The sequence below is a fragment of the Danio aesculapii genome, chromosome 11, assembly GCF_903798145.1.
Source record: "Danio aesculapii chromosome 11, fDanAes4.1, whole genome shotgun sequence".
In the NCBI taxonomy this organism is placed as follows: Eukaryota; Metazoa; Chordata; class Actinopteri; order Cypriniformes; family Danionidae; genus Danio; species Danio aesculapii.
Window position 1 is genome coordinate 20,353,680 of NC_079445.1, and position 18,129 is coordinate 20,371,808.

Here is an 18,129-nt window from a genome sequence, read left to right on the forward strand (position 1 = left end):
ACGGGGATAACTTTTCAGTTATCTATCACATACTTTTATTATACAGCACACAGTATATACCATGTCTACAATTTATGAAGATTAACGAATTAATTAGTAAAACAAACAATGAACAAACTGAACAAAAGGCACACACACACTCACTATACAGACACTAATAATATAATTCATCCATATTCCTTTTTGAGCCACAATATTATTAATACAGTTTCTTCCGTTGATGTACCTTAAGGTCAATATTAAATTGCCATTGCTGTCTATTGAAGGTGTGTGCGTACTGTCAACGACGATCGGGGAAGGGGAGGGGCAGTGAATCTGCTGCGTCAGTCGCACCAATCAATCCACAATAATTTAGTGGCTGCTATTTATTTATTTATTGAAATATTGTGAATTTACGTAAGTACATTTAAATTTATTATATAAACAGCAAAATCATATTCGCCCCTGCCGTCATGTTAATATACAAAATAAACCTGATTTAACATCCACAAACCCAGGATTGAACTATCTTATTTTATAATTGTACTGACATGTAGCTGTGGTGATGAATTACAGCTATTTTACTATCTTTAACTTACTTTATTACAAACATGCACTGTTTAAAAAACGTTTCAAACGTGTAAAACTCTTAATCACATTTGACATTGAGCGAGCTGAACAGATCTTTTAATCCCAGTTGCTTTGCACACTTCCTGTCTTGTTGATATGATTATACGCATTACTACGGAGACATGTTAATATGCGGCTGTCACTCAATTCAGTGGGCGGGGAAACCGTACACCTACGTCACGTTGCGGTCGGCCTCAAAATGAGAGGGATTTGGATCCTATTTTAACATCAGGAAATTTCAAAAAAGAGAGACTTATTGTCTTGATATCACCCCAATATGACTGTGGACACACTATACACACACTTCTGTCCAAACAGCTTACAAAAGATGATTTTTTTATCGTAGGTGCCTTTTTAATTTAGTTGAACGTGATGTAAATAGTTAAAACAACAATGAAATAAAGATTTAATAATATAACAAATATTGGTACATTAAAGTGCATTAGATAATAAACATTAGGTAAAATGAACTCTATATTAAATAAAATTATTACACATATTATTACACTGTCATTTCTTAGAGCAAATTACACATTTTTTTGGACATTTAAACTAATCCCGTCTGTAAATGTAAATATATAACAATGAAATATTTTTTCAGAACATTGTTTTCACATGCAAGTACTTAAACAGGTTTATCAGGTTTATTTTGTAGACAATTATTTGAATACACATTTTTATAGACAAATACTGTACTGTACTACACTGTACTATATGTTGCATGAGCTTTGTGTGGAATCTGTGTGTGTGCATGTGTGTGTGTGCCCCGGTGGCGTCCCGAAGGCACCTGGGTGCCACCAAGCCAGATTGTGGCCCTGAAGCCAGCCCGAGTGCCCGTCACACACATGACATTGAATTGATCATGTCACTGGGAGTCGGAGTGAGAGAGAGCTGCCACTTTCAGCAGAGGTGATGGGAGACTCTGCACTGGTATAATGCAGGGCTGGAGAGCGTCTTGACAGCAGCGCGTCTGTGTGTGTATGACTGGCACCGAACTGCACGACTGGCATCCGGAGTGACAGCGTGTCATCCCACACTCTTCTGTCAGAGCCTGTTTGATTGGCAGGACAAAACCCGAGTCAGCTCCACCCCATCAGTGACCAAGACAGCCTCCCTCTGAGATGCCACCCTCCGCTTGAACCCTAGCACTAGCCTGAAGTACACTGCAAAAAAAAAAAAAGAGAAACAAATTCAGTAGCCTTAATTTAAGCTAAATCAAATTTACACATTTGCATTATATTTATCTGACTTAAAACAGCTTATGTAACTTAAATAATAAGTTGAAACTAGTGCTGATATACATTATACACTCACCGGCCACTTTATTAGGTACACCTGACTAGTACCGGGTTGGACCCCTCTTTGCCTTTAGAACTGCCTTAATTCTTCATGGCATATTTTCAACAAGGTACTGGACATTTTTCTTGGAGATTTTGGTCCATATTGACATGATAGCATCACGCAGTTGCTGCAGATTTGTCGGCTGCACATCCATGATCCGAATCTTCCGTTCCACCACACCCAAAAGGCTCTATGGATTGGAGATGTGGTGACTGTGGAGGCCATTTGAGAACAGTGAACTCATTGTCATGTTCAAGAAACCAGTCTGAGATTATTCACGCTTTAGGACGTGGTGCGTTATCCTGCTGGAAGTAGCCATCAGAAGATGGGTACACTGTGGTCATAAAGAGTCAGCAACAATACTTAGGTAGGCTGTGGCGTTGACACGATGCTCAATTGGTACTAATGGGCCCAAAGTGTGCCAACAAAATATCCCCCAAACCATTACACCTCCACCAGCAGCCTGAACCGTTGATACAAGGCAGGATGGATCCATGCTTTCATGTTGTTGATGCCAAATTCTGACCCTGCCATCTGAATGTCACAGCAAAAATTGAGACTCATCAGACCAGGCACATTTTTCCAATCTTTTATTGTCTAATTTTGGTTAGCCAGTGCGAATTATAGACTGTAGCTCATCCGCCTCATGGTTGGACATGTTGTGCATTCAGAGATGCTCCTCTGCATACCTCGGTTGTAACAAGTGGTTATTTCAGTTACTGTTGCTTTCTTATCAGCTTGAACCATTCTGGCCATTCTCCTCTGACCTCTGGCATCAACAGGACATTTAGGCACACAGAAATGCGGCTCAGTGGATGAAAATCCAGTTGGTCAGGCATCAACAATCATGCCACATTCAAAGTCACTTAAATCCCATTTTTTCCCCATTCTGATGCTCAGTTTGAACAGATTGTCTTGATGATGTCTACATGCCTAAATGCATTGAGTTGCTGCCATGTGATTGGTTGATTAGAAATTCGCGTTAACAAGCAGTTGGTGAGGTGTACCTAATAAAGTGGCTGATGAGTGTATTGTTTCAACATCGAATTCACAATGTGTGTCTGCAATAGTCACATCGCAGAGCATGCATTGTTGAGTTGGCATTATAGTTGATCAGCACAACAGTTGAGGATACATGAGATTTGTAGAGTCTTTGGAAAGTATAACAATAACAGAGTCAAGCTTTGTTTTAAAGGCATTTTAAAGAGTTTGAAAAAGCATTATTATCATCATTTTGTATAAGAAACTATTCAGAAAAAACAAAATCTTGATCTTACATAGTTTTAATAGAATATTTTTTTATAAAAACAAGGAAATTAAAAGTGTGAAAGCATCAAAATTAAATAAACAGACAAAAATTCTGGCATTTTGGCATATTGAATGGCCAGAAAAAAAAACATTTGTTTTTAGAATAAAATCTTTTATATAATCAGGAAATTAATATATTATGAATAGATCCTCAAAAAAACCTTCTGAAAAGCATTTTGTCACAAAAAAGCATATTTGTAACTTTAATGATTAATAATTTTACTGAATTAATACGATGACTCTAAGACTATACAGTGTTATTTTATGTTTCATTATTCAATTTCTGTACCTAAATACTGTTTACAGAAAACCATAACCATTTTCGTTGCTTTATTGCCAATAATTTTTGCTTGCAATTTTTTTTTTTATTTTTTACACAGGATTTACAACCCTTACAAATGTATCTCAAATCAATCTGAATGATCTGTTTAAATGTTATTCATATCTCAATATATACTGCTGAAAAACACAATATTGCAATGTTAGATTTTTTCAAAATTGTGCAGCCCTAGTTGATTTTTTTTTATTTGTGTTAAATATTTCGTCACCTTAGAATTATAAGGATCTATCTGACATTTTTGTCAAAATTGAGTAATTGACATATTCTTATCAAATAACTTATTTACATTATGGGATGTTTTTTACAAGTTGTTTACATTTTAAGACTTTTTATTTAAAAATCAAATGTTACACACATGCTGTTTGCTATATGGAATGCAAAAACTTTGAAGCTCAATATCTCTAAATCATTCAGAACACAGATAGAACCTTATAATTCCAAGGTGATGATTTGTTAAATTGTAGTTAAATGGTAACTATTAACAATAAGGTTGTAATACTTAATGTTATTTGATGCATTCACTAACAGGAACAAACAATGAACAATACATTTACTACACTATTTGCTCACACTGTAAAAAATGCTGGGTGTGGGGTCAACATGAAGGAATTAAGTGAACATGGATTGAGCCTAAACAAACAAAAAAGCTTAAAAAATCGTGTTGTTGCAGCTGATTTTAAATAAGTAGTTTGACCAAACAGCATACCATTATAATTTTGCGTGTATGTTACTTAACGATAGTTGATTAAAAACACTTATTCACTGTTAGTTTGTCAATTCCTAATGCATTAGTAAATGTTGAACTAGGATTAATAAATGCTGTACAAGTATTTTTCATTGTTAGTTCTTTTAGTAAATTCATTAAAATGAAACCTTATTGTGAAGTGTGACCACTTAAATTAATATAAAGCTAGAGAGTATGGTGTCATGACTTATTGATCATATAAATGTAATATTACAGTGAACTTCCTACACAAGGTGTCTCTACCTACAGTTTTGTGTCAGAAACATGCTTGTTAGAGATGCATGAAATTATTGGATTGTTCAACCTATAATTATCTGAAGTGTAAACACTGGCATCAGCCAGATATGGAAAATTACCTTCCTAGCTGATGTGTTGATGATGTGTGATTATGAGCCGGCAATATTTTACTTGTCCTCATTGCCACATTTGCATTACCACAGTCACTTTTATCTGTTTCTGACAAAACACAGTTTTTTAGCGCCGCCACTCGGACATTTCACTGTCAGGAAACACTCAAGAATCAACATATTTAATTATATTTTATATTAATCATTATATAATAATATTTTTGCTAAAATGACACCATATATTTTTATGAGCCAGGGTTGGTTATTGCTGCACTTCCAGTTCAAAATAGTGTGGTTCATCATTTATAATAGTAGAAATATATATTGAATGTGCTTATATTTTTTGCAGGTGAGCCAGTACACCTTTGCCATGTGTAGCTACAGGGAGAAGAAAGCTGAGCCGGTCGAACTTCTCCAACTGGACGGATACACTGTGGATTACACCGACCCCCAGCCAGGTCACTCAGCCAATCAGAATACAACAATCAAAATGTTTCCATAAACAAATACAAACTAGATGCAAAACTGGAATATTGCATACAACATTTGCAAATAAAGTTTTCATCTAATCTTTTAAAGAGTCGAAGACAACAAAAATATAATTTCCTGATAAACTAGAGCCAAATATAAATAATCAGAATTTGCTGTGGTAGGAGAAGCCACTGTGGGTTTTTTTCATATATAACAAATTACTTGCTGCTCAGAAGACATGCAATGAATGTGTAGCAGCTTTTAGAGTTGTGAGATCGCTCTTTAGGAGTTTTAACAGTTCGGAGAGGTAATGAAATTCAACCACTTTGATGATGGACATTGTCTAAGGGATTTTAGAATAACCAAAACAACATTTCAGATATTTTTCAAAGTGGTTTGTCCATTATTGTTATCCCATTGTGCAAATATTATCATCACATGATCTCTTAAAACAAAATCACATGACTTTTTTGATTCAAATCCTGGAATTTATTTGGTGTTTTCATTCTAGTTAATGCACCTTTTTTTCTTGTCAGATAAAAGGTTTATTCTATTCAGCTATAAGTTTCTTTTATGCATACAGTTGAAGTCAATTATTAGCCCGCCTGTTTATTTTTTCCCCAATTTCTTTTAACGGAGAGAAGATTTGTTCAACACATTTCTAAACATAATAGTTTTAATAACTTATTTCTAATAACTGATTTATTTTATCTTTGTCATGTCGACAGAAATTATTTTACTTGATATTTTTCAAGACACTTCTACACAGCTTAAAGTGACATTTAAAGGCTTAACTAGGTTAATTAGGTTAACTAGGCAGGTTAGGGTAATTAGGCAAGTTATTGTATAATGATGGTTGTTCTGTAGACTATCGAAAAAATATAAAGCTTAAATGGGCTAATAATTTTGACCTTAAAATGTTTTAAAAAAATTAAAAACTGCTTTTATTCTAGCTGAAATTAAACAAATAAGACTTCTCCAGAAGAAAAAATATTATCAGACATACTGTAAAAGCTTCTTTGCTCTTTAAAAAATCATTTGGGAATTATTTGGGAAATATTCAAGAGTGATGCGCATCTTAGCATTTCAGTTAAGTATTTTTTATGCGATATTCCAAAATGCACAAAAAATTGGTGGATGGAAACATAGCCAATAACGTCACCTTTTAAACAGCCAATTGGAACTTGAATGTGCTATGCTTTTCTTGTCATTCACATGCAGAAATTTTAGCTAGACAAAAAGACTGTATTTTACTGCTTTAAATATAAAACTGGTATTCATTACTTTGGGCTATTAACGAAATCATAGTTAACTTTTACCATTAGTTTTAGTTAATGTATTTACAGTACTAAAATGAAGTAACAAGGAACAATACTTGTACAATTAATCATTAATTAATTAATTATTCATAGTTCTACTTTTATTAATGCGTTACTTTTATTAATGCATTAATTAATTAATGTGAGTTTACAATAACTAACTATGGTGAGATAAATGTGTATACAGTAATAATTTTTTCATAGTTTATTCGTGTTAGTAGTGTAATTTGTTACAGAAATCATAAACCCACTTGTTCATAACAAAAATAGTTGCATTTTGTAATTTTTCTTTTAGCTGTTTAGGAGTCAAAATTCTTGCATGGAAAATATTTATCCTATCATATGTGTAAGTGCCAGCAGGTGGCTTGTGTTTCTACTGTCTGTACTCATTTACTTTCAAGGTGACTCATTTTATTAGCATTAAACAAACGCAGGTAATTAACTAGTTAAGTCAATTACCTTTCATTGAAACCTTCTGTGTCTTTGCATAAAACATTATGCACCGCGAGCATGGGTTATGGAAATTGAATCTTCAATGGTGATTGGCCTGCTATTGTTTCTACAGTTAACATAAGTGACGGATGTGGTGCTTTTTATTTTGGTTAAAATGTTAATGAATTACTGATAATCAATTGTAATCAAGCACACTATACTGGATAGGAGTCACTGATAATCAATCATAATCAGGCACTGAATCCTAGATATTGTCTCATGGCATAAACTATAACAAACAATATCATAAAATGTTTGTTAAATTTTAGAAAGAAAGAAATTTTCTTTCTTTCTAAGAAAGAAAGTTTATGAGATGGCAAAAAGCATATAAACAAAACAGAATTTATCCATGTTGATAAATAAATAAATAAATAAAAATAAATCTTAATCTTTAATAATCCTAATTATTTTTTCTTATTAATTGTAAATATTACACAATTTATTGAAAAATAAATAAATAATTTTTAAAATAATCTTTAATATTCCTAATCATTTTTTGTTATTGATAAATATTACAAAACATATAAATAAATAAATAAATACATACATAAATACAAATCTTAAATAATCTTTAATAATCCTAATCATTGCTTATTATTATTATTATTATTATTATTGATAAATATTACAAAATTTATTAGTAAATAAATAAATAAAAATCTTAATCTTTAATAATCCTAATTATTTATTGTTATTATTGATAAATATTACACAATTCATTGATAAATAAATAAAAATCTTAAAAAGCCTTTAATAATCCTAATTATTTGTTATTATTATTATTATTATTATTATTTTTATTGATAAATATTACATAATATATTGAGGTTGATAAATAAATATTTAAAAATCCTAATTAATATGAATTATTATTCTTGATAAACGTTACAGAAGTTATTAATGCTGATGAATAAATAAATAAATAAATAAATAAATAAATAAATAAATAAATATTATTGTTTAATAATTCTAATTAGTATTATTGTTTACTCTTAGTTAATTTTATTTTGTGTTGCATTTACAGTAATGTTAATGTTAAAGTAAAAATATAAGTAATAATATGAACATTTTGGTCATTTTAACTGGTCATCAATGTGTTAATTTTACTGCATTAGGTCACATACGATGTATTTTAATATTAACCGATGTGTAAATATGATTTGTGTATATGTATGTTATGTATATTCTATAGCATGTATAAATATTGAATGCATGCATAATAATAATAATAATAATAATGATAATAATAATAATAATAATAATAATAATAATTATTATTATTATTATTATAATTATAATAATTATAAAAAATAATAAAACAAATTGTATTAATAATAATAAATCTTGTTAAAAACATTACCTTGATAAAAAAAAGTATTGTTAGGTACTGTGTAAGGTATTTCCACATTTTATAAACAGAACGGATCAGATCAAGTAAAAGGAACACATTTTCTTACACTCAAGTTCGATTAACATTATGAATGATGCTGACTGTGTGAATGAATGATGGCGGTCGGACGTTCTTCAATGCTGTGAAGGAAGGAGACACTGTGATTTTCGCCAGCGATGATGAGCAAGATCGGATCCTGTGGGTTCAGGCGATGTATCGAGCCACGGGCCAGTCACACAAACCCGTCCCCCCGACCCAAGTGCAGAAACTCAACGCCAAAGGAGGAACTGCACCGCAGCTTGATGCTCCAATCTCTCAGTTCTGTAAGTCTGAAAATAAACACACACACGCAATGCAGTCACACTAATACATGTAGTCTTTCTAGAACATTGATTAAATAGTTTCCTGCCCGAAACAGCGCATTACTAATGTGTTTGTAGCCTGTCTGACTGTAATGCTCATTAGTGTCCTGTGAGTGTCATTTCAACAGGGTACACCTGCTTACTGTACCGGTGTTACTGTAAAACAGGAGAAAAATCGCACTCCCTGTTTTCATTCACACAGCTTGATTCTTTCGCAATTGTTCCGCCTCGTGTCCCACATACATTTTGTTCTTGGGGATTCTTTGATCTGGTTTGGATTAATTTCCTCATTATTTCTTTTCTCTTTCCCCTTACTTATTAACCTTAGTTTTATTATACTTTCACTTTCTTTTATTGTTTTTTTTCACACTCTAGTTTGTTTGTATTATTATTTTGCTTTTAGTTTACATATTTGCCCAATTTTAGCTCTTTTAAATCTTTTTCGTTTCATCTACTTTGTTTTTCCCCACAAAATATCTGCCTTTTCTTTCTCTTTTTCATTTTCCCTTTTGCAAATTTATTCTTCCACTTTTTTTGCATTTTCTTCTGCAAATTATTTGCACTGCTTTATTCCTTTTTATGTTTTCTGCATTTAGTTTGCTTGTTCTTTCCTCATTTTTTCACTTATTCACGGCTTTTTATTTCTCGTTATTTATGCCTCTTCTGTTACTCTGCTTTACTTTGCCTTGTGTTTTTTAGTTTCACTTGCTTTTGCTTTGTTTATTCATCTATTCACTTTTTGTTGTTTATTTGCCATTGCCTGGTCATTTGTTTGATTCATTCATTATCTAGTCCAATTATTATTCCCTACAAATTTTCCACTGCCCTTTTCTTTACTCTTTGTTTGTCTTTGAATATTTGTTCTTTCTTTTGTTTATTTGAACATTTTCTGCATATTTACTGACTTTTGCTATTCACATTCTTCTACATCTGTATGCTCTCTTTATCTCTTTCATTTTCCAATCACTCTTTTATTTGTTTTCATTTTTTTTGTGTAGATTTGCGTTTGTTAACCCTGTTTATTCTTTAGTCTTCAGTTTCACTTGTTTTTGCATTTGTTTGTTAACTTATTTTCTTTATTTGCCCTTTTATGCACTCTTTTATTTGCTATTGACTTTGTTTCCATTTTTTTTGTTTACACTTTCTTCTAAATAGGTTTGATCTCTTTTAAACAAAGTTTGCGATTGCTTTCTTACACTTAATTATTATCTATTTTGGTTTTATTTGATGTTTTCTTCATACTTTATATTTGCCCTCTTTAATTTATTAATTTTATTTCTGTTATTTTCATTTGTCCTTGCTATTTACTATTATGATTATACTTTTCTCTGTTCAATTGTTTTTTAGTCGTTGTTTTAATCTTTAAATTCTGTTTTCTTTTGACTTTTCATTTCGCTCATTGCCTTTTCTGTCTATTAATATGTTCTTCTTTCACTTTATATTTAAATTCTCATAACCCGTTGATCTCCTCAATCTTTTTCTCCCTCTTTCAGGCAGTGGTTTATGTGTTTGTGTATGAATTGTGTCAGATCTTTCTCTCATGCTCTGCTGACTGTATTCCCTGTGTAAAGGGAATCTGTCTTCTGCTTCATGCTCTGAGTCTGTATGTCACTCTGGTTTGTTCCCTCTTACCCTGCTCTCTTGTAGCTGGACTGAAGGGTAAGTGTTTCCCAGTAGCAGCACAGATCAGATAAACCGCTCCGGATTATCTGACACAAGCAATGTGCTGTTCGCAATTCCTCTTCAGAAACTCACCTTATACCCTCCTCATCCTGCAAATCCAGTTCACCCAGAAATGAACATCTAGTCATCATTTACTCCTCCTCAAGTGGTTCTAAACCTTGATGAGTTTATTTTTCTGTTGAACACAAAAAGAAGATATTGTGAAGAATGATGGAAACCGGTAGCCATTGACTTCTATAATAAGAATGTTACATCGTTTTTTTGAATGTTTAGGGAAAATTAATGTTTAAACTACTTATTTAAAATACTTATTTTACAACTATTAAGATTTTCAAAAATTGTTTTATGTTCATTCATTAATTCATTTCTTTTTGGCTTAGTCCCTTTATTAATCTGGGGTCGCCACAGCAGAATGAACCACCAACTTATCCAGCATGTGTTTTACGCAGCAGATGCCTTTCCAGCTGCAACCCATTACTGGGAAACATCCATACACACTCAATCACAGACATATACGGACAATTTAGCTTACCCAATTCACCTATACCACATGTTTTTTGGACTTGTGGGGGAAACCGGAGCACCCAGCACCCAGAGGAAACCCACACAAACATAGGGAGAACATGCAAACTCCACACAGAAATGCCAACTGAGCCAGCCGAGGCTCGAACCAGCGACCTTCTTGCTATGAGGTGATTGTGCTATACCCACTGCACCACCATGCTGCCCGTTTTATGATCAGTCCACTTAAATTTGTAAAAACCATTAAGTTAACTTAATCAATTTGTGTTCACAAGGTTTTGTGTTGAACCCTGCATTCATACAGCTGTACTTATTGTTGCCCTAAAGTTGCCTTGAGCTGTACTTATTGTTGAAACAAGAACGCAAGAGTACTAAACAAGTAATTGTGTTTATTGTCGCTGTGGTACTTAAATATTTTAAAATTAATATTTTAATAATAGAATATGAGAAAATTATAAATACAACAATTTTCAAACAAACACAAAAAGAAATCCAAATTTTAACACTTGAGTAGGGTGGTACGGGACCACACCAAATAAAATAAAACAATAAACAAAACAAACTAACCCAATTACATCTTCCCCTATACACTGTAATAAAGGCTGGGTTTTACAAACAATCGATTTGTGTTGTGACAACATGAAGGAATTAAGTTATATTATTAGTTTTTACAAATTAATTTGGATTTAACATAAAACAATGAATTTGTCCCTCAAAAAAATCAAGAATTGTTGTTTCAACAAATTTTTCATTCATTCATTTATTTTTTTGGTTTAGTCCCTTTATTAATCCGGGGTCGCCACAGCGGAATGAACCGCCAACTTATCCAGCACATGTTTCACGCAGCGGATACCCTTCCAGCTTCAACCCATCTCTGGGAAACACCCATTCACACTCATACACACCCATACACTATGGACAATTTAGCCTACCTAATTCACCTATACCACATGTCTTTGGACTATGGGGGAAACCGGAGCACCCGGAGAAAACCCACGCAATCGTAGGGAGAACATGCAGACTCCACACAGAAACGCCAACTGACCCAGCCGAGGCTCGAACCAGCAACCCTCTTGCTGTGAGGCAACAGCACTACCTACTGCACCACTGCGTCGCCCCTCAACTCATATTTAATAAGTATTTTAAACAAACAGTAAACGTCAGTTTGAACAAATACCAAATAAAAGTTCACACTAAATACAGACCCTCATGTTTCCCTTCTATAGTATCCTCAATATCCTGTATAGCTTAACTTTTAGAATAACTTATGTCCAGTGTTGGGGAAAGTTACTTCTAAAAGAAATACATTACAAGATTGAGTTACTCCCCCAAAAAGTAACTAATTGCATTACTTAGTTACTTTTTATGGTAAGTAATGCATTGTGTTACATTTGAGTTACATTTGCGTTACTTTGTATTACCTGGCTGAGGCTTGATCTCTTTCAGACCTTTTTCTTTCTTCTCTTTAATAGAGGAGCTCTGTAATTAACAATGCACTGTATAACCTACATCCTCATTTACCTTAAAAAAAAAAAAAAAAAAAAAAAAAAAAAAAATATATATATATATATAATATATATATATAATATATATATATAATATATATAATATATATATATATATTAATATATATATATATATATATATATATATATATATATACCCCAGAACTATACATAAGCTATGCAGATTATTGAAAGTTTAAAGCAGTGTGTTTGCTACTTTGATACTATTTGTCTCAAAATCACTGTCCATTGAGACAATCCCTTTTCTTTGATGCGTTCAAAATAATGAACACATTCTCTTATTGACTGCGTGATTCATTTTTAATTTTAATTCTGCGATTTAGTTTTTAAAAACAAAATAAACTAAAACTAAAAATAACTTGCGTTGCATTTTTCAAAAAGTCAAATATTATTACTTATTTTTTTAAAGTAATGTGTTACTTTATTCGTTACTTAGAAAAGTAATATTATTACATAACTTGCGTTACTTGTAATGCCTCACCCCAACACTGCGAATGTCCTTTCCACCTCAATCAATTTCCCATATGCCTGACAGTCAAAACAACCTGTGTCCATTAAAAGTAAAAAAAAAAACACGCAAAAGGAGAGAGAAAAATATTCAACCCCAATTTAAATGTTGTACAGGGACGTAAATAAATAAATAATGAGAGTCAGCTACGTTTCCATCCACCTCTTTTTATGCACATTTTGGATATGAACATAAAAAATCAGTTGATGGAAATACCAAGATCCGCATAAAATGCACAAAAAAACATACGTACATAACTGAGTAGGATAAACTTTTTATTCGATAAGAAAAGATGTGCATAAACTATGATGGAAACACTTTTATTGGACAAATTCCAGTATGCGCATTAAAAAGGTCATGTTCTTTTGTTATAAGAGATCATGTGATGATAAAAATGTGTGTGAATGGACAAACCAGCAGGCTGAGCACATTGTAAGACATCTGAAATGTTGTTTTGGTCATTCTAAAACGCCTTAACCATTTTAGTGTCAGTGTTATTATATTATTAATTACCTCCAGAACTGTCAAGAGCGTCTGTGCTCCGTATCTCACACCTTTCAAACGCCACCATGTGTTCATTGCGTGTCGGCATATTGTCTTCTGAGGCACAAGTCATTTATTAAATAAAGAAACGATTGACGCAGCTTCTTCTACTGCAGTAAATTCCATTTGTACTGTTGATATTTGGCGCCAGCTAATCAGGAAGTGACAATTTTGTCTCTTTGACTCATTGGATGGAAATGCTGCTTTATTCGCACGCCTTTTATGCAATATTGCAGTTTTGCGCATAAAGTTAATTCACATTTTGGATGGAAACATAGCTAATGGTTTTTCAACATTCTTCAAAATGTATTATGTGCTCAACATAAAAAAGACACATAGATATTTTGAAATACGAGTAAATGATGACGTCATTTTCATTCTTGGATGAACTATCCCTTTAGGTCTCAAAAAAAACAAAAACAAAGCACACTTATATTTTTCCAAGACTAGACTGCATGTCACGTTTTATTTCTGGATGTTTTGCTCTAAATAGCAGCTGCGTATTTGCCTTTTCTCAACACAGCTTCATTGGGTCAACAGTTTCGCAAGTACAAAATCTGATCCATCTGTTCCTAGTGTATTGTCAGGGCGAAATCCTCGGCAGTTGCCTTTATTTAATAATAAAAATTTGCAACCAAATTGAGAATTGGGTAAATGATATAATTACGGTGATTTTCTCCATTGTAGTTGTTGATTTATTGTGCTAAATGAATTCTGCGAAACCGCTGGCGTGCTCTGCAGTCGTCAGCAGCTGGTAATTACCATGTTAAGAGTGACAGCCTATGAATAAAACAGTGTATCTGCACCCTGATTATTTCTGGAAGCTATCAGTGGAATGTTACCAAATAACTACTTGCTAGTTCACACCAGCGTCTCTCATCTGTAGAAAGTCGTGCCACCAGTGTTTTCATTTCTCTCTCTCTCTCTCTCTCTTAACCCTACCATGGCGTTAAATTAAATTGTTGTGGTTGCAGTTTTAAATGTTGGGATTAGGATGCCATCCGAAACATTGGCTGTTTGTTTTCTCTAAAAGGTTGAAACAGTGGACCCGTATCTGACTTTGTTTTGATGGAAATGAGAGTTGGCAAATAAGTAGCTGGAAAATAGAAATGATGGGCAGATGATATCACACAGCTTCTTTATTTTGTATGGTATTAAGCTGACTCAACACATGTACCGTATACTGACACTTTTAACAAACACTGGCCCTTATTAGTAGTGTTTGTAGTGTAGTAGTATCGTGTTTTCCTATAGAACTACTAACAGTTTGAGACTAACAGTTTCTTTCCTCACCTCTGGGAAAATGCTAATGCTCCTGACCTTGCAGCCAAATATATGCAAAGATACACTCATAATGGATGAAGTCAGAGATGTTTTATATATAACATCTGGGTAAATAATATATAATATTTGACCATGGCTTTTACTCAGTGTAGACAGGCTCAGTGCAGTTCATTTAAAAACAACAAATTAACACCAATAATACAGTGTAAAAATAAATCAAAGTACAAACGAATGAATGAATGAATAAATGAATGAATGAATGAATGAAATCAATCAATCAATCAATCAATCAATCAATCAATCAATCAATCAATCAATCAATCAATCAATCAATCAATCAATCAATCAATCAATCAATCAATCAATCAATCAATCAATCAATCAATCAATCAATCAGTCAGTCAGTCAGTCAGTCAATCAATCACTGTACTGTAAGCCTTATGTCCAGACTTGGTTGCCTCAGTGTTTTACAAAATAACAAGGCAAAGCAATGAATTCTCTCAATAAAGGTACAATGACTGAATGCAAGCAAAATCAGAAAAACAGTATGTTAATAATATCCTACTCTATCTTTAACTTACTCACTTCATTATTCTGAAAGAAGGAAACCATTGATTACTGCCAGATGTCAGCCAGAATCCAGACATTTGTAATCCACTGTGATAAGAACCAAAATAGCCAGAGAACAAGTTCACATTTGGCCCTTGTCTGCATAATGATGATAATAATAATAAAATAATAATAACGATGATAATAATAATAATAAAATAATATAATAATAATAATAATAATAATAATAATAATAATAATAATAATACATTAATTCAACAGTCAACTGGTAAATTGTTATTGCAAAACAAACAAGCAAAATAACAAAACAGACAACAAACAAACAATAAACAAACAAAAACAAATAAACAAACAAACAAAAAAATAAACAAACAAATAAACAAACAAACAAACAAACAAAAAATAAATAAATAAATAAATAAATAATAAATAAATAAATAAATAAATAAATATAAATAAACATTTGTACATACATTTATACATACACTACCGATCAAAAGTTTAGGGTTAGTAGGATTTTTAAATGTTTTAAAATAAACTTCTTCTGTTCACCAAGGCTGCATTTATTTAATCAAAAATACAGTACAAATTGTAAAATTGTGAAATGTTATTGCACTATAAAATAACTGATCAAAAGTGGTTTATAATTTAATTTAATCATTTATTCCAGTGATTTTAGTGATAAATTTTCAGCTTCATTACTCCAGTCATGATCCTTCAGAGGGGGATAAATTATCATTAAACAATATAAATAATTGTAATAAATACAACAAAACATTTCCCAGCCTCTGTGTGTATCATCTAAAAACAGCAACATAACAACAATCCCAAGGTGCTGCGAAGTGACAAGACAAAAGGGAGTGCCGGCAATACTGGTGCAACAACAAAATCCAAACAAAACTCCAAACAATCATTAAAGAGTGTGTTAACAATGTTCAATTTAATCCATTTGATCTGTCAACTCATTCACTTCTTCATCATTCTGAAACAAAGAAATCAGTGATGATGCCGGATGTCAGCCCGAGTCCAGACATTTCTAATCCACTGTGATAAGGACTGAAATAGGCTCGCGCATGGCCTTGTCTGCAGGCCTGATGAAGCCAGCCATATTGTTGGAAACCCTGTTCAGAAGCAGATTAAATTAGAAAGCACTTAATAAAGTCCATCTCTGCTGTCATCCCTTCCTCCATCCATCCGTCCATCCGTCCCTCACTCACAGAAGGTCTCCCATCCTGTCAGCTCAACCCTTCAGCTCATGTCGGCCCTGGGCTGAATCCCAGATGCCCAATCCACCCATTGTGTGTGCTTATACAGAAATAATAATAATAATAATAAAAAACTAAACGTGAGCACTAAATAGCCTCAAATGCTGTTGGGACTTTCCAGAGAAAGAGAGAGAGAGAGGATCTATAAATGAAAAGAATCCATCAATCAGTGTCATTTGTCCTCTGGCCCGCTCGGACAGAGCAGAATAATGTCATTGTGTGTTACTGTCCAGAGAGCTTCCCCTCACATCCAGTGTCAGAGAGACGTGACAGGCTCATATACCAGACACAGGAGCGACACTGTCACCTTAATGACCTGTGGCTGATTTGGCTTCAACTTATGTGTTTGGATATCTTATGATGGCATGAACAGACAACGATTCAACACGCGGGTATAGAAATGAGTAAAGGAAGACTAGAGTTTATCTATGCACTGAAAAAAAGTGGTCGCCTTAAATTTTTAAACTTAAATCAAATTAATCATTAAGTCATTTAAGCTAATGATGAAACTTAAAACAGGTCATAATTAAGTTGAGAGATATAGCTATATTATTTTTATAAGTAAAATTAATTTAAAAATGTATGGTATTGTGATTAATTGATCATACAGTTTTACAGTATATGAAAAAAAAATGATTAGCCCTCTTGTGATATTGTTTGATATAAATTATTTTTCAGATGTTTCCCTAGTAATGTTTAACAGGCTTTGTGCACTGCTTTTAGCTCTAGAACAAATAGAACTTTTTTATATTTGCACAAATTTTATGTCCTGCTTACAATCCCTTGAATCTATCATACTGATCTATCATACAGATCATACTGATAATATGATTTTAGCATAATAGAAAAAGTGGACCTTTTAAAGAAAAAAGACTTTGATATTATTTTCTGCTGGATTCAGTGATGAATGTGAATGAACGTGCAGACAAAACAGCTAAGGAAGCCCTACAGTTGGACATAACAGAATGTAAAATTCCTATTGTTAACCTAAATACTAAATAAATATTATATATTATTATTGATATTATAATAGTAAAATATTATTTACTGGCATCATGGAAAAGGCAAAAAAGAGTTCTGAAAATATTATGTTGAAAATGTGTTGAAAAAAATGTAGTTTTAGTTTAACAGAACAGAAATATTTTTAAAAGAATTAAAGAAGCAGATAGATAGATAGATAGATAGATAGATAGATAGATAGATAGATAGATAGTAGATAGATAGATAGATAGATAGATAGATAGATAGATAGATAGATAGATAGATAGATAGATAGATAGATAGATAGAGATAGATAGATAGATAGATAGATAGATAGATAGATAGATAGATAGATAGATAGATAGATAGATAGATAGATATAGATAGATAGATAGATAGATAGATAGATAGATAGATAGATAGATAGATAGATAGATAGATAGATAGAAAGATAGATAGATAGATAGATAGATAGATAGATAGATAGATAGATAGATAGATAGATAGATAGATAGATAGATAG

The 18,129-nt window shown here is 32.5% G+C and overlaps 1 protein-coding gene across 1 annotated transcript in view; it reads left to right on the plus strand.

Annotated features, from left to right (window-relative positions):
• Nucleotides 1-18,129, plus strand: part of cadpsa (Ca2+-dependent activator protein for secretion a) — a 267,285-nt gene that overhangs the window by 149,412 nt on the left and 99,744 nt on the right. The window contains 2 exon segments of the mRNA XM_056467741.1: nt 5,040-5,149; nt 8,474-8,685. Coding sequence (XP_056323716.1) covers nt 5,040-5,149; nt 8,474-8,685 — 322 coding nt within the window.